The sequence below is a fragment of the Cetorhinus maximus genome, chromosome 1, assembly GCF_964194155.1.
Source record: "Cetorhinus maximus chromosome 1, sCetMax3.hap1.1, whole genome shotgun sequence".
Classification (NCBI taxonomy): domain Eukaryota; kingdom Metazoa; phylum Chordata; class Chondrichthyes; order Lamniformes; family Cetorhinidae; genus Cetorhinus; species Cetorhinus maximus.
In genome coordinates, this window is record NC_135879.1 from 67,454,972 (window position 1) to 67,477,940 (window position 22,969).

Below are 22,969 nucleotides of genomic sequence, written 5' to 3' on the forward strand. Positions count from 1 at the left end.
GAACAAACAACAATTTACAGATTAAGACACAAAAAAATGATTGAAGCCACATGATTGCCAGTGGCATCTAATATCTTCAGATGCTTAAAAGGGGAATGAATATAAGTGATGCCACTTTGAAAAGTACATGGGACCTAAAAAAAAATCTCAGCATTGTCAAATAATTGATCACATTATACAACAGGCACGGATTTTAAAAATAAAAAGGTTGAAGTATGTTCCACAGAAATTAACTGCAATTCTTCTTGCCTTTAGAACATTTTGAAGAAAGGTCATTAAATTTACATTAATAAAGTGAAAATTTACACCTGCCTCAGCTCATTTGCTGCTGAAAGGCTCATCAGTGTCTTTGTTACCTCAAGACTCGACTATTCCAAAATCCTCTTTGGGTAGCCATGGAACCTCGGTAAACTTGAGCTTATCCAAAACTCCGCTGCCCATGTTCTAACTTGCACCAAGTCTCGTTCACCCATTTCCCTGTACTCAATGATCTGCACTGGCTCCTGGTCAAGCAAAGTCTTGATTTTAAAATTCTAATCCTTGTTTTCAAATCCCATGGCGTTGCCCATCCCACCTCTGTGATCCCCTCCAGCCCCACAATCTTCCAAGGTGTTTGCACTTCTCTAATTCTAGCCTCTTAAGCTTCCCTGATTTTCTTCACTCAACCATTGGTGACTATGCCTCAGATAGCTAGGCCCTAAGCTCTGTAATTACCTCCCTAAACCTCTTCATTTCTCTCTACCTTTTTCTCCTCCATTAAGACATTACTTAAAGCCTACCTCTTTTGGTCACCTGTCCTAATATCTAATGTGGTTTGCTGTCAAATTTGGTTAATAAGGTTCCTGTGAAACACCTTGGAATGTTTTACAATGCTAAAAATGCTACATAAATGCATATTGTTGTTGGTGTCATCAACATGTGCCTTGATAATACATTTGGCCATTCAGGTTTTCTACAGGATGTATCCAGGTTTAACATCAACTTTAAGCCTACACTATCAAGGTAAAATGCTATCATTCTGTCTGAATTCGGCACTCTGCAGTTTTATGAAGTGTCCATCCCTGGTGGCACCTTTCTGTGAGTGTGGACTCTGAAACTCGCCACTATAAGCGCCTTCCAAAGTGGCAGCAATTTAGCAAATTACAGCATTGCACAGCCAAAATTCCCAATCAATCAGATAGGAACAGGCAAAGTCAAGAAGGGAGTTGAAAATAAAAATGAGAATTTTAAAATCAAAGTGTTGCTTGACTGGAAGCCAAAATAGGTCAGGGAGGGTGACTGGGCAATGGAACTTGTTGTGAGTTAAGACACAGGCACTGGAGTTTTGGATGACCTCAATTTACAGAGGGTAAAGATCGGCCAGGAGTGCATTCAAGTCTAGAGGCAGCGAAGGCACGGATGAGGATTTCAGCAGCAATTGAGCTGAGGCAAGTGAATTCAGGCCATGTTCAGAGGGTGGAAATAGGCAGCGAATTCTACCTGGAAGAAGCTTGAATCTAATGAATATGGGGAGCCCTCTTACAATGCTTAGCACATCAACAGTGTTTCGAGCAGTGTTGCTAGCCCCGTTGTAAATGGTGGACGTTCAACATAGCTGTCAAAAATGGACTGTCACCAATATGACAGGTTATACCAACAAGTAGGGTAGAACTCAGTCCCCAGCTGACAGCATGAACATTTAATGCTATTGTTGAATAAATTGCACATGTCGGGCAGGAGATGCTCTCAACAGAAATAAGGTCCAACTTTGTGTACAGCTCTTATAATTGGAGGCAGTCAAGTGTGTGACAAATGAGGTTATAAGGAGTATGTCACCATGGCGAAAGTTTCAGATTTTTGCTGAGACAACAGGGTAGCAGCCCAATGGTCTGCAGTTTCCTGAATAATTAGGTGAACAAGAACTTTGGCACTGCTAGAGCCCAGTGTGACCTGTAGATGGAGATCATCAGAACCTCACCATCAACGTCTACTTTTATAGGATCCTCCCATTGGAGTGAATGAATGTGGAAGAATGCGAAACTTCTAAACTTGTGGTATGGTCTTATTCTTTGAAAGAAATCCACCCTTCCATACAGAATTGCCAACACAGCATGTCCACCACTCATGGTTAACAAATGCAATATTGATAAACTCAGCTTGTCAATGATTAACAGGTTAAAGCCCCATGGTCAATAAAGTGCTCCAAAGCACCAGCAACCATGTTCACACTTGTAAAGAAAAGACCTGGAATCTTATGTTCTGGTCTCTTCATTCATTGCCTGGATTTTCCCCATCACATTGTATTATTACATTAGAACAGCCACTTACCCATAGTAGCTAGGAGGCAAGTAATAGCCTGCACATCTGCTCCTGCATAAACATCAGCTACAGAGTTCACAACAGGTAAACACAAAGTATGCACACGAATCCGACGTTCACCTGCAAGAAAACAAAAATTAAGGTCGCTAATTTTGAAAATTCACTTTTTGCAATGATGTTTCATAAAATAAAGACAACATATAGTTTAGGAAACAGAAGTCAGAAGTCTGATCTGTATCCATGTATCTTGGACTTATTGATAATGTGATACCAAACACTAGGGATCCTACACTTTGCAACAGAACAAAGTATACAGAATCTGTATCTGATTATGAATTACTAAAGGCGGACTGTTAGATCGGGGAAAAAAATTCCCTTTATAAATCAAAGGCACTGCTATACACAGTTCAAACAATTAGGTGTTAAAACAAGTTAAAAACTGAAATTGTGTTAACCAGCTGCAGGGAACTCTGAAGAATCCAATGACAGTGGATACTTTACATCCAAGATCTCTCATTTTGTTAAAATGATCGGCTACACACAAAACATTAGTCAGTCCTTTCTCTTCATAGCTATTATTTTCAGTATTGTCTGTTCCTTTTTCAGGTCTCCAATTGGTTTTGCCATAAAAGCTTCATTGCACACTTGGCTGCCTCCGCTACTTACAAAAAGGGAAACTGAAAGCCAGGATTTCAGTTTAGATCTCATGCCTGTTTTTTTCCTTTGTGTATCATTTGGTAACAATTTGCTTGAAGTTCATTGTGAGTTGCAGTGTTTAATAGGGCTAGCTGGAGAAACATATTTTTGTTTACATCGACATTGACAAAAAAGTCAGAAAATAAGGGAGGATCAGGTCTAGCTACTAAGAGATACAAAACGTTTTTAAATTGACAGCTTCACTGGTGCCAGATTTAGTATGTATTGCAAGACCATGCCTAATTAACATCTGTTAAAGTATCAATAGGTCAGAGAATATTTGCAACATTCAAACACAATTTCCTGGAGACTGCCACTATTAACCACCAATAAAAATTCTAACAGCATTAATGTGAACTAATGTTTAAGCCAAGATTCAAACATCAAGTACTTGAGCAATTAGCTAATAATCTTGGACATTTATCATGATGAATAAATAAACCCACATAATATAATAGAAGGATAAAACATTTGTAACATTTTCTTCATGAAATTTGGCCAGATGTCACCATTTTTTGAATTATCTTTTTGCTGTGTAGACAAAGTATCGGAATACAAATTTGATAGTGTTGATCCAATTTCAGCTTTACCAGGGCTTTTAGATGCTACATTCAATAATACTGCCTTCATGTCTAGGATAGGCACGCATCTCTTCTGGAATTAAGATCTTGTTTGTGCCAAGGTTGCAAGGACGTCTGGAGATGAGTGGTCTTGGTGGCTATTGGTGAGTATTTTCAAGACTGAGTGTGATAGTGTTTGGGCATGAAGGGAATCAAGGGTTTCAGGGACAAGGTGAGATGGTGGAGTTGGTATAAAGTTCAACCATGATCCTACTGAAAGGCGGGCCAGGCTCAAGGGACCATATGGCCTACTCATGCTCCTATTTATTATATTCTCATGGTGGGAGTCTTGGCAATGGTAATCTTATTTAAGGAAAGATGTAAGTGTGTTGGAAGCAGTTCCGAGCAAGTTTACCTGGAATGGACAGGTTGTCTTATGAGGAAAGGTTAGACAGGCTAGGCTTGTATCTGCTGAAGTTTAGGAGGGAAGAGGATACTTGATTGAAACCTTTAAGAGCCTGAGAGCTGTTGACAGGGTGGATGTGGAAAGGATGTTTCCTCTTGTGGAAGAATCTAGAACTAGAAGTCACTGTTTGAAAATAAGGGGTCGCTCATTTAAGACAGATGAGAAGTTCTCTCTCTGAGGGTCATGAGTCTTTGGAACTCTCTTCCTCAAAAGGCAGTAGAAGCAGAGTCTCTGAATATTTTTTAAGGCAGAGCTAGGTAGATTCTTGATTAACAGGAGGCTGAAAGGTTATTGGGGTAGGCAGGAATGTGGGGTTGAGGTTGCAATCAGATCAGCCATGATCTTATTGAATGGCAAAGCAGGCTCAAGGGGCCGAGTGGCCTACTCCTGCTCCTAATTCATATGTTTGCATGTAATGCCATTGATGGTCAAGGGGAGATGGTTATCTATTGTTGCAGGCATCAGCTGCTCCATGATTTGAGGAATAGTGAATGAAACTCTTTCGAGTTATCAACAGTCACAGATTGCAACTCTTTCGAGTACAATCACAGTTCTTGGTTTCCGGGAGTGGGACATGAACCCACAACCCTCTGATTCAAAGGCGAGGGTGCTATGAACTGAGCCACAGCTGACACCTCTAATAGTGAATGAAACTCTTTCGAGTTATCAACAGTCACAGATTGCAACTCTTTCGAGTACAATCACAGTTCTTGGTTTCCGGGATTGGGACATGAACCCACAACCCTCTGATTCAAAGGCGAGGGTGCTATGGACTGAGCCACAGCTGACACCTCTAATAATGAATGAAGCTGAACACTATCATCAAGAGCAAAATGCCTTATTTATGATATTATGATGGATGGAAGTTAATTGATTATGCAGCTGAAGATAGTTGAGACTAGGGCACTACCCTGAGAAACTCTTGCCATCATGCCCTGAAGCTGGGATGATTTGTCTCCCAACAGCCTTCCTTTGTTTCAGGTATGAATCCAGCCATGGAGAAATTGTCTCTTAACTGTCATTGTCTTCAGTTTGACCAGGATTCCTTGGTGCTACACTCAGGCAAATATCACCTTTACATCAAGGCCAGTCACTCATCTCACTTCTGGAGTTAAGATCTTGCGTCCGTGTTTTTTGCCGAGATGGTAATGAGGCCTGGAATTAAGTGGTCCTGGTGGTTATTAGTGAGTAATTGCTGCTTGAAAGCACTGTTGAAAACTCCTTCCAGCACTTTGCTGATTGGGAGAAGGCTGATAGAGCAGTAACTGGTCATGGTATATTTGTCCTGCTTTTGGTGGACAGGGCACGCTTGGGCAATTTTCCACATTGCTGGGTAGATGTTTTATTTGTATGTGAACAGTTTTGTTAGTTCTGGAGAACAGATCCTCAGCACTACAGCTGGGATATTGTTGGGACCCATGGCCTTTGCTGTGTCTAGTGCATGCAGTAGTTTCTTGGTGTCACAGAGTGGATTTAAATTGGCTGATGATTATCATGCAACGATGCAGACCTTTGTAGGAGTCCAAGAAGAATCATCCATTCTACCTTGTAGCCTCTTTAACTGTCCACCATCATTTACAACTGAATGGGACAGGGTTCCAGAGTTTAGGCCAGATTCTTTGGTTGAGCAATCGCTTAGCTCTGTTGACAGCAAGTCGCTTCCAGCGTTCAGCATGCATGCAGTCCTGCATTGTAGTTTCATCTTGTTTGTCATCCCATTTTCAGGTTTGCCTAGTGCTGCTGCTGGAATGGTCTTCTACATTCCCCTCAGTCATCTGGCTTGAGAGTGATGAGAGAATGAGCGATATCCCAAACAGGACATCACAGGTTGTGGTGGGACACAATTCTGTCAGCAGTATCTCATGGGTACCAAGTTTGAGCTGCTAGGCTTATTCTTAATCTATTGCATTTAGCATGGTGGTAGCCCACAAGACACGATGGAGGATGTCCTTAGTGTAAAGGTGGGACATAAACGCGACATAGACTACGTAATGATCACACCTACCGATAAAGTCATGATCAGACATATCTGTGACAAAGACTGGCAATGATGCAGTCAAGTAGATTATTCCTTCATGTTGGTTCTCTCATCATCTGCCACAACCCAATCTGCCTGCTATGTCACAGAATCATAGAATTGTTACAGCACAGGACGCAGCCATTCCACCTATTTTGTCTGGGCTGGCTCTCCAAATGAGCAATTCACCTAGAGCCATTCTCCTCCCTTCACCCTGAAACCCTGCACATTCTTTCTTTTTAGATAACAGTCTAACTCTCTTTTGAAAGCCTCGATTGAAAATGCCTCCACCATACTCTCAGGCATTGCATTCCAGACCTTTCCACCTGTGTGAAAAAGTTTTCCTCATGTCACTTTTGCTTCTTTTGCCAATTACTTTAAATCTGTGCCTTATTGCTCTCGATCTTTTCATGAGTGAGAACAGTTTCTCCCTATTTATGCTGCCCAGACTGATCCTAATTTTGAATATCTCTATCAAATCTCCTCTCAACCTTCTCCAAGGAAAACAGTCCCAACTTCTCCAATTTATCTTCATAACCTAAGTTCCTGAACCCTGGAACAATTCTTGTGAATCATTTCTGCACGCTTTCCAGTGTCTTCATATCTTTCCTAAAGCATGGCACCCAGAACTGGTTGTGGTCTCAACCCCACTTTTCTACCTGCCTGCCATAACCCTAGACTCTCTTGTCCATCAAAAATCTGTTTACCCTTGTTTTCCTGGACACCAGTCGAAAAAGCCTCAGGATCCTAGTGCTCATAGAAAGGGATTAATTTCAATCTGAGAAGATTTAGCATCTTCAACCACCAGTCCCTAACCCCTTTCCATATGGTCTTGAGCAAGAGCCCAATGCAGTCTCCCAAAAATCAATTACTCCATTTAGCCATACATCAATTGTTGGTTGCTGCAGCTCATGGTCTTAAAGTTTACACTGGTTCCTGGCCCTTGCTACATTTGCATGGCTTCTGAAATGTGATACCTGCTTCAGACTTGGCATAAGGGATGAACACAAGTAATAGGTCTGTTGAAAGTTGATACTTGCACAGGAACAATAAAGCTCCATTCCTCTAGGTACAGCTTCCTCAGTTTCCAGCTCAAGACTTAATCTGTCATAGGTGACAGCGAACTGAATGTAGACAAGGAAATTTTTCGTGCTCATTTCCATAAAGAGGCATCAGTCAAACAATGCCCTGCATTGCTTGCATATTTGGGAAAAGGAAGTGCTTCTAATCATCACACATCTTTCTCCAGCACCAGTCACAAGCCTAACCCAGTGGCTTCAGCCCTCCACCAACTTCACTCCCACCCTTTTCCTAATCCTCCCTTCCTAGCCGTCACCTCCCAAAAGCAGCCCAACATTTGATAGCCAGGCTAACTCATCACTGTTTCAACAGTGCCGAAGGCTGATATGGCTCAGGCTTCGGCAGCTGTCATTGTGTGGCATGTTGATGGCTCAGCACGTCTCAAATGATGACTATAACACAAAGAACACCCGACCAGAACCCAACTTAAAGCATGCAAGAACTTCAAAATAGCTTGTAGGCTTGCCCTTAGTAGAAGTTGCCTCAAGAGCTAACAGTAATGGTCTATTTACAAAACAATGTTGAACCACTTTGAAAGAATGGGAAGCACTGTACCTTCAGCAATGTTCTACCAATTTTGCTACATTTTTTTGAATGCTGAAATATCAATATTTGAGAACAGCAATATTTCTATTAAATGACAGCTCAAATATAGTATATCATATTCAGAACACTCACTCTTCAGATTCACAAAAGCTACCGTGGCCATTTGGAAATCAGCTTTGGTGTTTGACAGTTTACATTCTTTGGATCCCTCAGGATTATAAAATTAGAAATGCATTTTTAACTTTTCCATAATAAATACCGGAGCCTCAACTGGCGTAACTTTTAACACACAGAAAGCAAAGATACATATTTACACAAGCAAATAGTTAAAAGTATCTATAATTTTCGTCAGACATAACACACTTTCTACCAAGTCTTGTATACATTTCAATGATAGAAAATCTTTAAAATGAAACAACTAACATGTGGAAATCAAAACTCTGGTTTAGGTTTTCTTGAGCTACATCAACTAACGTGAACATACATACTTAGGTTTTAAGTCCTAAGACATTCACCTACCTTTGCTTGAAGTGTAAAGCAAAGCAGCCTGAAAACATACAATTGTTGTGTCTACCAGATTTTCCTCAATAGACATTTGCACTGTAAATCCTGAATCAGGATTTATATTAGCAAGGGATAACAGATCAGTGGAACGCACAAAGAAATTTCCATGGAAAGTATGAATGGAGAGACCTGTAAATGGGAAATCATTATTAGCACTGTTATGCTGCTGCTTATACTTGATGTGCAACAAAGCAAATCAATTTTTTTCTGTAACTCCCTTTCAAATGCACTATCATAGAATTTGCTGTAAATGGGAATTTGTATTAATCATAGTCATACTATACTTGTATAATGCACTGAAATATCTTAAAAGTTGTTCACACTATTAATGTCTTTTAAGTACACTGACTTAGTACATAAGGAAACAGATAAACACAATCACTTGCATCCTTAAATAATTACTTGAATATTGACTAACTCTCCATTCTGCTAAGTAGACGTTTATTTTTGAAAAACAATTTATTCCTCCCCCATTCTCTACTATTTCTCGTATTCTTTAGGCCCTTCAGGTCTCCACCATCAAGAAGTGAACTTGTTGATACCACCAAGTGAAGAAAAATTTCCAACTGTAAAGCACCAATTACATCTCTTGGAAAAGCCTAGAAGAACAAGTAGTTTAAAGTGCAGTGGTTGCTGTGTAGAGAAAGGCAGCTGCCACTTCAGCCTCAATAAGATCCCACAGGCAGCAATGAAACGAATGATTAGTTAATTTACTTTAGGTGATGCTGCTTGAAGAAGCAACATTGGCCAGAACATTGGAAGAATTTCCTGCTTTTCGTCAAATAACGAAATAGAATTTTTAAAGTGCACAAAAAATATTAAAACAGATGCAGCCTTCATTTAACACTTTAACTGATTAGCAAATTCTCTAACAATGCAACATTTCCTCAGTATTACACCAGCATATCAGCCTTGGTTAAATGAGCCCTGAATTGACAATCTTCTAGCTCAGAACCAAACAGCTAACAAATGAGCTAAGCTTGACACATTTAATAATATTCGTAATGAAACTGTACAATTATTAGAATCCATCTCCTGTATTTCAGCCCTAAATGTTTTCCAGCTGTCTGCTAATGAATTTCCGATGAAGAAGACAAATCTGCTATAAAGGCCTTTTATGACATTGCTCTGCAATTGTCCTCTGGAAGGTGAACAAGAAACCTGATAGACTTGAGCTCAGAATTATTTTCCCCTCTTCCCTGTGGCTCAGCATCCTCACTTCCACCTGGGGAAACTCCAGGTGGTAATCCTCATTCTACTGAGATCTGGGGCCAAGCGGCTATCTCAGTTGGGAGCACTCTTGCCTGTGTCAGAAGGCTGTGGATTCAAGACCCACTCGAGAGTATTTGAGCACAAAAAATCTAGACTGACATTCCAGTGCAGTACTGAGGCAGTGCTGCACTGTCAGAAATGCTGTCTTTTGAATGAAATGTTAAACTGTGGACACATTTATTCTCATACTCAAATATAAAGCCACATGAAGGCATTCTAGATCAAAGCACTGGCACCTTCTGAATTATCCCATTGTTCGAGTCAAAGATCTAAGTGATGTCTGCATCACTCGGGGGAATGATGCCTGCTGGACACATTATTGACTTGTTCAAATGATGATGAACATGCACCTCGTATCAAGACATCATAAGAGCCAAAAGGTCTTGAGGAAGATCACCAAAGTTTCAGCCTTAAAGCAGTCCAACCGACGAGAGGAATTCCAAGTGCAGGTCACAATCAATCTGGAAAATCTACACACATTGAAGTCAATTTCAGAATAGTGGGATCAAATAAAGCTAGCTGTACTAGATTCCTGTGTCCAGACCAAAGGTCACAAGTCAAGAAGGCAGCATTCCAACAGCTCAAGGCTGACACCCAAAGACAAATCGGGAAGATAAAGGATAAGGGGTGGGAAGAAAAAGCCTGAGAGATCCAACAATATGCTGACTGTCATGACATGCAAAGTTTCTTTGAAGCCACCTATCTATAGACCAAGCTCAAATGGACAAAATTCCCTTTGCTCACAGGATGGTGCTTCTCTTCATTATCATCCCATCTGTCAACTCTGGAAAGAACATTTTTAACAACTTCTCAACCATGAATCCACAGTGGCAGCTGATACTCTCCAGGCTAACCCCAGTATGGTAGAATCCATGGGTGAACCACCATCGATGGGTGAGCTGCAACAAGCAATCAAATGGATGAAAAACAACAAAGCCTGTAGTTTTGATGCTATTGTAGCTGAGGCCTTCAAAGCTGGTGGGCTTTTGCTCATATCAAGACTCCAAGCACTCATCCTACGGATTAGGGAGGTAAAAGAACTTCCCCCACCCCTGACTTCAGGGCTGCGAAATTGTAAAAGCACAACGTTTCACTGTTCCAGTGAAGCCCAATGCAAACTGGAGGAACAGCACCTCACCTTCCGATTAGGCACGTTACAGCCTTCTGGACTTAACATTGAGTTCAACAACTTCAGACCATGAACTCTCTCCTCCATCCTCACCCCCTTTTATATCCCCTTTTTTCAATATTCTTTCTCATTTCTTAATTTTTATTTTTTCATTTTTTAATCTGTTTTTTATTTCTATTTTTAAATTCATTTTTATTCATTGTTTTATCCTTTTAAAATCTTTTTTTCCCACCACTGTCCCCTCCCCCCACGCCACCCCCACTAGGGCTATCTGTCACTTGTTCATGTTGTTCTTTACAGAGTGCTTACACTTGTCCTGCCGTCATCACATTCTGCTCTCTGACCTTAATGCCACCACTAGCACCTCCTTTAGCCAGTATCACTTTCATTAACACCCTTTTGTCCTTTTGTCTATGGCATCTCTGGTAATCTCTCCTTTGCCTCTACCTATCACTGGCCCTCTACGCAGCTTCACCTGCTCCACCCCCCCTTAAACAGTGTAAATCTCATTACATTTTATTTCTCTTTACCTCTGAAGAGTCATATGGACTCGAAACGTTAACTCTGTTTTTTTTCCTCCACAGATGCTGCTAGACCTGCTGAGTTTTTAGAGCATTTTCTGTTTGTATTTGCGAAGTTGTAACTATCTTCAAGGGAGATAATCATTCTCTGTGGAAACCATCGAGTACTTCCCTCTTGTCCATTGCAGGGAAAATTCTGAAAAGCATTCTCTCGAATCGCCTACTTCCTGACAAATCTTCCCAGAGGCACAGTGTGACTTTAGACCTCCCAGAGAAACCTCTGTCTTCTAAAGCTCAGTTTAGAGTTAAGCTTTATGTCAGTTTAGATTTTTTGTGCTCAAATCTCTGGAGTGGGTTTTGACCCACAATTTTCTGGCACAGACAAGACTCATTGGCTGTCCCTCGATTCAAGGATGACGTCTACTCAGGGTTGTGACGTTACATGTGGCTGAATAGGCCGATTCCTGAGCTGCAGGTCTTTGGGTACTATTCTTTAGCAGCTGTGGTAGTTTATGGAAGTCTGCCTCCTTGCCTTGTCCCACACTTAATGTGGAGTGGTGCCTCTCAAGGCACATAACCAATTGTCATTCTCTCTAATGGACAGGGATGCCTATGGTCCTATGATGCCTATGGACTACGGCTAATTACCATCTGCTCTCTCAGATGAACATAAAAGATCACATGGCTCTATTTCGAAGAACAGTCTGTCCTGGCCAATATTTGTCCCTCAATCAACATTGCAAATATAGGTTATCTGGTCATTACTACATTCTTATTTGTGGGGGCTTATTGTGTACAAATTGGCTGCCACCTTTCTTACGTTATAATAGTGACTACACTTCAAAAGTAGCTCATTGATTGCAAAGTGCTTTGGGAATTCTGTGATCATGAACGGCATTATATAAATGCAAGTCTTTCTTTTCTCTTTTACAAGGCAATGAGAAATATTCTTGTAAAGAATTATGTAACAGTGTAACAAAAATATACACAATCCATATAACTATCACAAATATAAATACAGAATAAAATATTACCTTTGGTACAACGTATCCTCATAACTGCCTCAAAGCCAATTTTTCTAATGAGATATCGTTTGAGGTCTTTCTGAAACTTCTCAGCCTGGGCAGGATTGTGAATGTGATGGAATGATGGATAATAGAAGACGGAACCGGCAGAATATTTTGACATACAAGCTGTGAAAAACATCAGATTTGTAATAAAATAGGTTTAAAATTTGCTATTGTTCACTGGCAGTGAATATGCAAAGTCTTTTGCAAGTACAATTATTTGTTGAGAAATAAATAATTGTAATTAAAGTGCTGAGAGTAATAACATCAGTGTTTGCACATATACAAAACAGTGTAGAAATGTTTCTGAAAGAGGCGACAAAATAAAAATAACTAATTTACTAAAGTAATTAGAAGATGCACCCTAAGTTTTTTCAGCAGGACAAATATTGTTTTCTGCAGTTCTTACTTTAATTATTTTTCTGATTGTCATCTTTTCTATTTTTATTTCTCCATCATAATTCTTACAATTTCTTCATGTTGCTATTTTTGCTTTTTCCTTTCAATTTTCTTATCTGTTTCCCTTTGGTTCATCTTTTCTCTTCTAAAATTCAGAATTTTGCTTTTGGAATTTTTTCTTTTTATTCCTTCATGGAATAAGGGCACTTATTCAAGGCTGGCATTTGTTGCTCATCCCTAAGTGCCCTTAAACTAAGCCATTTCAGAGGGCAGTTAAGAGTCAATCACATTGCTGTTGGTCTGGAGTCACATGTAGGCCAAGGATGGCAAATTTCCTTCCATAAAGGACATTTGTGAACCAGATGGATTTTTACAACAATGGATGACATGGTCACCATTACTGAGACTAGTTTTATATTCCATATTTATTCAATGAATTTCAATTCCACCAGCTGCCATTGTAGGATTTGAACCAATGTCCCAAGGGTATTAGCCTGAGCCTCCATATTACTAGTACAGTGACATTAACACTACGCCACTGTCTCCCCAAAATGACTGGTAGAAAGAGGATTTAATTTTTCAGTAACTGTGATGTTTATGAGCCATTACATACAGAATATAAAGGGTTTAATAGGAATTGTATATTAGCAGAGCCATCAGGCCACTACAAAGTACATAACCCTTCTCATAAACCACAAGAAACCAGATTGAGTGCTGCTACAAGTGAACAAAGTAACTTCTGAGATATTACACTCAAAACAGCAGAGGATTTCATTATTAGACGTAAATCAATCAAATCAAGACCTGTACCAAATGCTAACACCCCCCAATTCTAACATCTCTTGCAACCAGATTATTCAGCAATATTCTGTTAAATCAAATTAACTTACTCAAGTGCAGAGTTTCTGAAACACAATTTATTTTAAGCAAATAACATAACAAATGACAAGTTATCAGAATAAAGAACAAATAGGATTTAGAGTGCTTTATCTTCACTTTGCTTCTCAACCTTTTTGTGTATCTTTCAAACCCTTTGTTCAATATCAAAATGAAAACAGCACTACAATGCATTTTAGAAAAATATTAGATTATATTAAGTAACCTGCATTAAGTAATTAACATTCTGGGCAAGTTTTACATCGGAGTTACACCAGCTCCCCAAAGTGATATCAGGCATATGATATGCCTTTTCAAATATGGATAGGCAGCTTATAATTAGACAAATAACATGAATGCATCATATAATGTATTTCTCTCATTGGCACCTTATCAACATAGTACACAAAGGGCAGCAATGCATTCCAGTGCCAGAACTGTTTTGACTGGCAGGGGGCAGAGTTACACTTTAAATTCTCCGAACAGAGGTTGCACTGAATACAAGATAATCAATTAAACTCTTCAATTCTGCACTTTGAAATCTGGAAAATAGCTTTCCCTTTCACCTGCCATAGAGGTCAGCAGCCAGCTCCCATTCCTGCAGGTTTCCCAGCAGACCAGGACAGTAACTGTCCCAATTATCCCTAATAGTCCGATCCCAGAAAAAATGGTTGGAGTGCAGGGTACATTCTACGGTGGGAAGAACACTGACCCTGCTAAAAATGAGCTGTAACTTCACTGGAGTGTAATTAGATGGCTATATGGTTAAACACAACTGTTACTCTGGAGATAGAAAACTGGGAACACAACTTACATACTTCGATCAATAGCAGCTTGTTGTACAACTAGGATTTCACACCTTCATGTATGCTTTGAGTGAGTTGTAAACCTGCTACTGACAGCTAATGGTAGATGTTGTAATGGTACAACATCTTTTCTATGATTGTAGTTTTACCTTGTAACATAAATTTAGTGATCTTTGGCGAATCATCAAGTTTCAGCATGCAGTCTCCAGGCTTCTTCAATAAATTAAGTTCTCTAATGGCTTTCTTATTGTCAGTTGGTACTTTTGGGTTTTTAAATAGCTGTGCGTCATTAATCTTTGATAACTGCAATAATAAGTTCCGCCCAATCCTTGGTTTAAGTATTTAAAAAAAAAGCTCGGGCCTGTGAAAGTATTGAGTCAACTTAAAAAATAATAGGTTGAACCCTATTGGTTCAAAAGAAAGAAATTTCTTAATTCATTTGTCAATTATATTATATACATCATTTAATAGTCATGAAAAAAATGTTATCTTACCAAGCGAAGCCATGTCGGTATATTGTCCACTCAGTAGAAACAGATCCACTGCCACCTGCTGGCCTGAACAGTCCAAGGCAAACTTTTTATAAAAGTCTGTGGCTGGAGCAAGGTGTTGCACACCCTTAATTGAAATTAAATAGTTAGTATTTCATATTTTCTCATTAAACTGTAAATTAGAAAGTAACACTTGAAAATAATATTACCTGCCTGCGTATGTTCTTTTTTAAAGTCATACTTTTGCGTATTAGTCATTAAAATGTCAAAAGCAATAGGATTGTTTCATTAAAGGCTTTTGCTTTGAGATGATATTCACATGATCCACCCTCCCTCACTATATGGATCACATCGCCGCTAGATCACAAATTCTTTTTACGAAGATTCAATTCTTTCTTGTTTATTGACTAAAAAAATTGTTGTGAGCTGCCTTAAGTAGAACCTCTTAGCAACAGCACAGCCAGCCACAAATTCCAAAGTCTGAGTTCATTAGTCAATCGTTTGCAGTTGACCCCAGGTGCCTTTGATCCAAGCAGCTGTGATGAGACATTCGACACAAAAGAAATATTGACGACGACGACCATTTGGTCCATCTTGGTTCATTCATCCAGAAAGATCCCACAGACTTCCCTCTACCTGTTCACCCCCCATCCCCATCATGGCATCCAATTGTTTCATGGATAATTCTTAGTGTTTCAGCTCTACAGCTCTCCTATTCCAGATGTTCATCACTGTCTGAAGAACACCTTCCTGAACTCAGTTCTAAATTTGCCTTTCACCAGTCGAACCTGTGCTGTTGTCCTATTCTCATGGTTTAGTCAGAAGCAATTTTCCAGTTTTAATTTTCAGTTGTTTACTAATACAAGGTATCTAAAATGAGGGTCAGGTTAAGATGCTTGAATCATGAGAGACTAGAAAAAATAACCTCTTTTTAATAGAACCGAGAATCTCGATAATTTTGAACGCACTATCAGAACTTATGAAGGGGTTTATTATGGTCAGCAGGCAAAACCTAGTCTGCTGATCGATGAGTTGGATAGATTTAGGATCATCACCAGAAGAACAAAGAGGAAAGAGCGTGGGAATTTTTTTTTATGTGGAAGATTGTCAGGGCTTGGACTTGGTTAAAGTAAAAATGATTCTATATGCAACAATTGACTCATTAGTATGGGACAAAAGAGAAGAAATAGAGATTTAAGGCTGACATGTATTAAAGATCTTTGCATTCCTTTTTGTAGTACTTTTGCAGTACTTTTTGTCCACTCCATTTCATACAATAAAGTTACACAAGCTTTAACTTATCAAAGTCACATTCATCAATTACTCGCTTGCCACGTTCATGCATGTAAAATTATGGCTCCGATCTCTTCGCCAGGGCAAGCAAGGCAGGCACAGCAAATTCCCTCATGGCTGGCGCAACTTTGCCGTCATAATTCTAGAGTGTGCAGTAAGTTGCCTCACCAACAAACACGGGCACAGCAACTGCCATGATTGACACTCCAGCAGGGAATCGTTAAAATCTGGTGATAGACAGTATGTCCAACCCCACAGATGCAGGTAAAATGGTGCAAGGTGGGGGCTGAGTTCAGCAGTTTTCAAACATGCTAGTTTGAACCAGAAAGCAGAAGTTCTTTACTGAAAGATTGCCAGCAGCAATACCTGGGAGACTGATTGATCATTCTGAGAGATAACTGGGCAATCAGGGAGCTCTGCGTTTCAATCAGAAATGATGGAGCAGATTACACACCCGTGGATCATAAAACATTAAATACATTCAAGCTCATTTGTAGCATGTGTGTTACAAGTTTCCATGTGCCTGTGCACTCAAGTTTAATCTATGAAGCATTTTCACAATATGGCACCATTCATGTTGCAGAGTATCAACCCATTAAATGCAGTAACATTTCAGACTGCAGCAAATGTCACGTGACCAACTCTCCAGGAATATTCCCAACTGGAATTGGCAACCCTATTCCTAAAGGATAATTTTTACTGAAGTGTTCTGTTGCCCACTGTACTACATGCCCTTTCTTTTCCATTGTCTGAAGATCTCAGGGAATCCTTGAGGTTATTCAGGGTTGCTTGGCCCCAAAAATGGAGTGTGGAGTGATGCACAGTTACCTATATATTATCTTTAAAGTAAGACTCTTTTCCATTTGGCATGAAAAACTGTTTACCTTTGTGGTGGATCTCTGGTTAGGATCTTCCCTTGATAGAAGACGACCCACACCTACAGATGGTAGCTGCGTCTGAAACACAGATATGCGCCCCCCTGTCGCAGACATAAGTTTAAATGCAGCCTGCAGAGCAGGGCCCAACGCACTATGGGTCTCTCTCGTGTTGGTGAACATTGTGGGCAATGCTTTCAATAAATCTTTAATAAGCTGCAAGTAAAACAAAAACATATTTCATAAATATCAAGGTAAAAAAGGACATATGCAACTACTGACAAATGTTTAGCAAAGATCTACAGTAATTATTTTTCCCTCAGTAACATTCAAGTGACATTAAACATCAATGGCAGTTCTACAATCAAGAAGCCTAACAATGTACCAGTGACTTCTGCATATTTTGTACAGCGGAACTAAAAGGGGACATTCAATGAAATACAATATCACCCAGGATAATTCTGCAGGGTTATTATACACTGTGTCTACACAAGAACCAGTGGAGTACTATATGAATTCCCTCAGCAATAAAGGCAGGTCAGATTGCTTCATGTAGCTAAAAACAAGGAGAGGAATACCTTGCTGTGTCATTATGCTATTGGACAGGAGGCAAGGGAAAAGCAGTGAGTTTTGGATACACCAGATGATGCCAACATCACAACAAGAAGTCATCAAAGATGAACACACAGTTACGGAACCAATAAAACAGCTGCCTCCTATAGTAATTACACACAGGGGAAATAAAAACTGCATTTTTTCATATTTGTTTTTTGTTCCTCCAAAAGAATGATTTTTTTCTGTGTAGAACCCCATAAGTATTGAAATCCTCCCTTTTGTGCTTTCATAGAATTTACTGCATCAGTGCTTTTGTCAGCAGAGAAGACAACTTTGATTCATTGATGCTTAAAAAAAATGTACATAATTATCTTGTTTATGTATCCGAAAATCCCAGTGGGCATGTGTGTGAACCAGTTTTTGTTTGCACGTAATTGGTATATTTTCTTTTGTATAAACTCAGATTGTTAGAAATGCATTCAGTGCTCCCTTGGTAGGCCAGCAAGTTTAACCATTGAGCAGCTGAACCACACAGATCAAGCTGGCTGATCTCAGTTTTGTTGCGATGGAGGTGGTTGCCCTAGGCTGCAAGTGGAAGGAAAAGTAGAAGCGAGAGAATTAAACAGTCAGGCATTCAGCTCCCAAATACTATTCAACGGCGTGTGTTGGAAATGAGCATGCATGAAGAACAGACAAGGGCAGGGTCAAATGTGGCTGTTGCCAGTTATTGTCACTCACATGAACAGGTACTGGGGTAGTGGGGGGAACCCACAGAAAGTATGAAAGGGGCAGAGAGGGTGGGAATGATTTTTAAAAGATATTAAAATAAGCGAGTGAAACCTAGCTGCTTATATTTTAACCAGACTGGCAATTCCTACCTAGGTTCTAATTTTTAAACCAATCTCATTAGCATATATATATTAACATTCTGCAATCATTCCGCCTCTTTGGGTGTTAAAAAGTTTAAATGTCTTCATTTTGTTGCATATTTTTCTTTGGGATGTTTATAATGATCAAACATTTGTATGTGATGTCAATAAAGATGTGCCAAGGAAAGCGATCCAAAAAAGAAATCCTAGTATAACTTAGAGCCCATTTCTAGGTAGTGCTAGATTGTTAAATTGAGAAATAACTTTGTTCTATCACTAACACATCAATACACAATGGCTTATTTCTATTAATGAAATCTTGCACTGGATGTCAGTTTTCAAATAAACATTAAATTCTTTTTAAAGCTTATTTTCACATTTTACACAGTTTGGATTATTTTTGTTATAGATCAGTCTGATGAGCAATTATGACTAGAAAGTGACAATTTTTTTGAAATACTATCCAAATAAGATTTGATTTATTTCCATTTTCTAGACCAATTAGCGTCCCCTCTCAACCTGAGGAATCTTTGCCTCCATCCCAGACACCATACACAGTGGGTTTCTGTGCAATTTATAAAGTAGGAAGCAGCACTGAAAGCAGCTTTCCTGCTTCCATGACAGTGTTCAGTAAGATTGTAAGATAATCATCTCCTTGAATTCTGGTTTTCCAGGCTTCTCTCGTCACTATGACCCCTTTGTCTCTTTAAACATGTTTCTCTTACTTGAAAAGAGTACAGTAAAATATACTAACATTTACGACAAAAATGTATCAATGATGAGCAAGAACCAGAGCCAAGTACCCCAATTACGCAACTGCAACATATCTGGCAGTGTAATGGTTAGGCACAGAGGCAGACAGTTGGACTTTCTGAATTCTAAGCAGCAATCAACTTGTCTGATCAGTCAAGCACTACTGTTACTCCCACAAGGCTAAGGCACATCAAAAAGCTATACGTAGAAGTTTAACACCTAGAAAAACCAATTTGAATATCTCACATATGTACTAATTCACAAAATAAAATATCACTAATATTACATATTTTCTATCATTTTTTTGTTGTGCAGGCATGAAAGTGCACGTTAAACGTGCAATTCTGAAGTACAGCAAAATACGTAAACCAGTTAATAGAATGCTCCAACAGATACCAGGGTTCACTAGAAGCTCTGGTCGATGAGTGCTTCCTATGTCTGTCTCCCTAGCTGCAGTAGCTCCTGCATGATAACTGGTTCCTGCCCTTCCTTCTTTTCAAAAAAGGTGGACAAGGTAAGCTTGCTCCTCCATCAAAAGATTGGTCCAAGCATTTAAAGCCATCTGAAACAGTTTTTTAATGAAGGCTTTATCTGACACATATGCATTATTGGGGATAATTTTTAAAATTTCAAATCCAAACCTAATCACCCTACTTCCAGTTTTAATGGAGGTGGTATCAGGTTTGGGCAATCAATTTGCTCTCAGGAGCTGCATGAAAACCATTTAAAGAAGTTACATAGCTCCAATTCAACAAGGTTTCTATTTTTAAACTGCTGTCAGTCAGGTTTCAGCAAAGCAGCATCGGAAAGCTGATAGTTAAAAGGAGGCATGGAGGACTGGATCTATCAGATAAGTGCCTTTACAGCACCTCCTGTGGACCAGGAGAGCAGTTCTTCCCAGGACAATTGAGCTAATCCTGTAAACCCAGCACCACACCCCCCCACCCCCCCAAACTCTACTATCTGCCCTTCCCCTCTGCAATTTGTCCAGACCCCCACCTACACAACGCTGTGACACATCCTACAGGGACTTGGTAAATATCAAAGCCATTGTATCTTTTCTCTTGGAAAGTACCAGGATTTCACAAAGTCATCATCAGACATGGGTGAACCACACAGGCTGTTTTTGAGGAGTCAACCCTTCCTTCTTTAAAGACTTGTGTTAAGGCTAAATTTCTTAGAATTCATTAACATGCACAATTTCTGGCACGGTAGCATTTTATTTTAACATGAATAGAATAATATATCATCTTATTTCAGCATGCCATAGATTTGGCACAGTCAAATGCCTAGTGAACAATGCCTTGTGCCTGGGGGAAACGTGTTGTCTCTCTGAAGTGTATGTAGGTGGGTGTATGGCAAAACAGTGCTTCATTTACCTCTTTAATGCACTGATTATAACTCCTGAAATATTAACTACAGGTGTCAGGAAGAGCCCTGGAGAATAAAACTTGAGGAAAGATGAAATAGTAGCTATCCTGCCTAGGTTAGTTTGCATGGGTCATGCACTTCCTGCATTCTCTTTGTTACCAGAAATCCTTTTCTGGGTTGTCCTGCACCATGTAAGAAACAAAGGCTGCTACACCATTCTGAGAGGCTGAAAGGTCCAGTACAACTGTCTAGGCTTGTCAGTGTTACGCTGAAACTTTGAAATAAACTTTCCTTAATAAAACAAACACTCAAATCTATAAATAATTAATTCCATTCAAATCAATCCCACTGTAAGTAAAATACACAAATCTTTAGATTGCCCTTCAGGTATTTACGAAGTGTTAAAAAAAATGTGCCTTAACTTTCAAAAACACACTTTATTATGGGGGCAAGACTGAAATAATAGCGAAAGAGACAAAACTTATTGTTTTCTTACTCATTAATTTATCATACAACTGAAGAGAAATTAAATATTTTGATTTATATAGCACCTTATCATTTTATCAAAACATCTCAAAGCACCCAGACAAAAAGTTACTTTTATAGAGCACTGAATTCAGGCAAATACAGCAGCCACTCTGTAACATTAAAAGCCCCACAAACAGCAATCAGAAAAATGGTCAGTTAATCTGTTTTTTGAATGAGGGAAGGATACTGTCCGGGACTCAGGGAGAGCTCATTTTTTTCCTCTGAGTTATGCCAAGGGAGCTTTTATATTCACCTTCCAATCAGAATAGGGAGGCATCTGGCTCATCTAAAGTACTATGGTGCGGGATACTGTGCCTCTCAGTACTGCACCAAAGTGCCAGCCAAATGTTATGAACTCAAGTCCTGGTGTTGGATTTCAACTTACAACCCAGAGGTAAGAATGCTATCAACTGTTCCAAGCTGGCATATGTCTACCTGCTTTATGAAGCTTTGCCCATGGTGGAAAATAGTTTTCAGTAAAATGGTAGATTTGCATTAGCTGTAATTGATAGCACTACCACAGCATTCAAAACATTCTTTAAAAAATGGAAGGATGTTAAATTTTAATCATAAATTCTCTTTCCCTTTTGCCTACCTCCTTGCTTTCATATAGGTTTACCATCAAGCTGTCTGGAGTAGGTATGAAGATATCTGCAGAAGAAAGTCTTCATCAATTTTTGTGAGAAAAATACAAATTTTAACCTGCAAAAGTAACTAGATATGGTCAACTAAATAATAGAACTTCTAAAAATATATTTCTGCATGCTTTACAACCTACACCAAAGTTTGCCACCTGGACTGCATTATCCATGGTAGCAGACGTGATACTTGGGTGCAGCATTCCCATGTTACAAGATTCAACAGTGCTAATGCTAGCAGAATTAAGTAAGAATCTCTTGAAGCCAACTGAAGGAAGGATGGGAGGCTGGCCAGGAAAGCATTTGAATAGTCAGGCTAGGAAGGAACAGAAAAGTGTTTTAGAAGATGGGCTGAGGTAGGGGTGAAAGTGGGCAATGTTAGAGGTGGAAGAAGGTGGTCTTTATAATGCAAGAGGCTATGGGGTCAGAAACACAACTCAGTCAAATAGAACAAAGTGGCTGCCAACAGAAGTGTTCAAGAGGTAAGCTAGGAGTTGTCACCAAACATATGGAAGCTGAGCCCATGTCTGCAGACAATGTCACCAAGGGACATCATTTGGATAAAGAAGGGGAAGGCTCAAGCATAGAATCCCAGAGGAATGCCAGAGATATGAGTGCAGAGGGAGAGAAACCATTTTTTGGAGACGTTTGTCTACATTTGGAGGGTAAGCATAGAGTCAAGCAGTCCTGAAGGAAGATGAGGTGTAAAAATGCATCATAGTTACAATGGATATCACCTGCAGCTTGGATTTGGGCCTTTTTACTCTGGAAGTGGGGGAGAAATTACAGAAACCTGATTGGGGAGATTCAAACAAGGAGTTGCAGCAAAGATGCAACTTTTTTGGGGTGGGGGAACAGCAACACATTCAAGGACTTTGCCATGGAAAGAGGGGTTGGAGTTGAGGCAATAGTTTAAGGAAAGAGGGGTCAAGGGTGTTTCTCTTATTGAAGAGGAGGCTGGTGACAACTGTTTTATTTAAAGAAAGGGGAACAAGTCCCAAAGAAGGAACCATTCATAATGACAACAGCCTGGAAGTCAGGAAGGGAACTTGGGTAGTCAGCAGTTTAGTGAGAATGGGGTCAAGAAAGCAAGAGCTGAGATTTAAGGTCTCAGCCTTAGCAACAAAGACATCCATGAAGTCCTTTGCCCTTGTTAAATAATAAAACGTTAAAAGGAATAGAGAAGACAGACTTGGGGCATACATACACAAATCTTAGAAGTGGGAGGATAAGATGATTAAAAAAAATTGGATCTTAGCTTGAATTAATAGGGGCACTGAATACAAAAGCAATTGGATA

The 22,969-nt window shown here is 39.5% G+C and overlaps 1 protein-coding gene across 4 annotated transcripts in view; it reads right to left on the minus strand.

Moving 5' to 3' along the window:
* LOC144680651 (protein transport protein Sec24B-like) overlaps window positions 1–22,969 on the minus strand; it is a 106,177-nt gene that overhangs the window by 21,989 nt on the left and 61,219 nt on the right. For all 4 annotated transcript variants that reach the window (XR_013576600.1, XM_078541895.1, XM_078541878.1 and 1 more), the window contains 6 exons: window positions 21,628–21,683; window positions 16,966–17,172; window positions 14,792–14,915; window positions 12,184–12,342; window positions 8,183–8,356; window positions 2,308–2,418 (listed from right to left, as the gene is read on the minus strand). Coding sequence is in view for 3 of the 4 variants with exons in the window: in XM_078541895.1 (XP_078398021.1) it covers window positions 2,308–2,418; window positions 8,183–8,356; window positions 12,184–12,342; window positions 14,792–14,915; window positions 16,966–17,172; window positions 21,628–21,683 (831 nt within the window). In the remaining variant the exon portion in view is untranslated. The remainder of the gene's footprint in view (window positions 1–2,307; window positions 2,419–8,182; window positions 8,357–12,183; window positions 12,343–14,791; window positions 14,916–16,965; window positions 17,173–21,627; window positions 21,684–22,969) is intronic.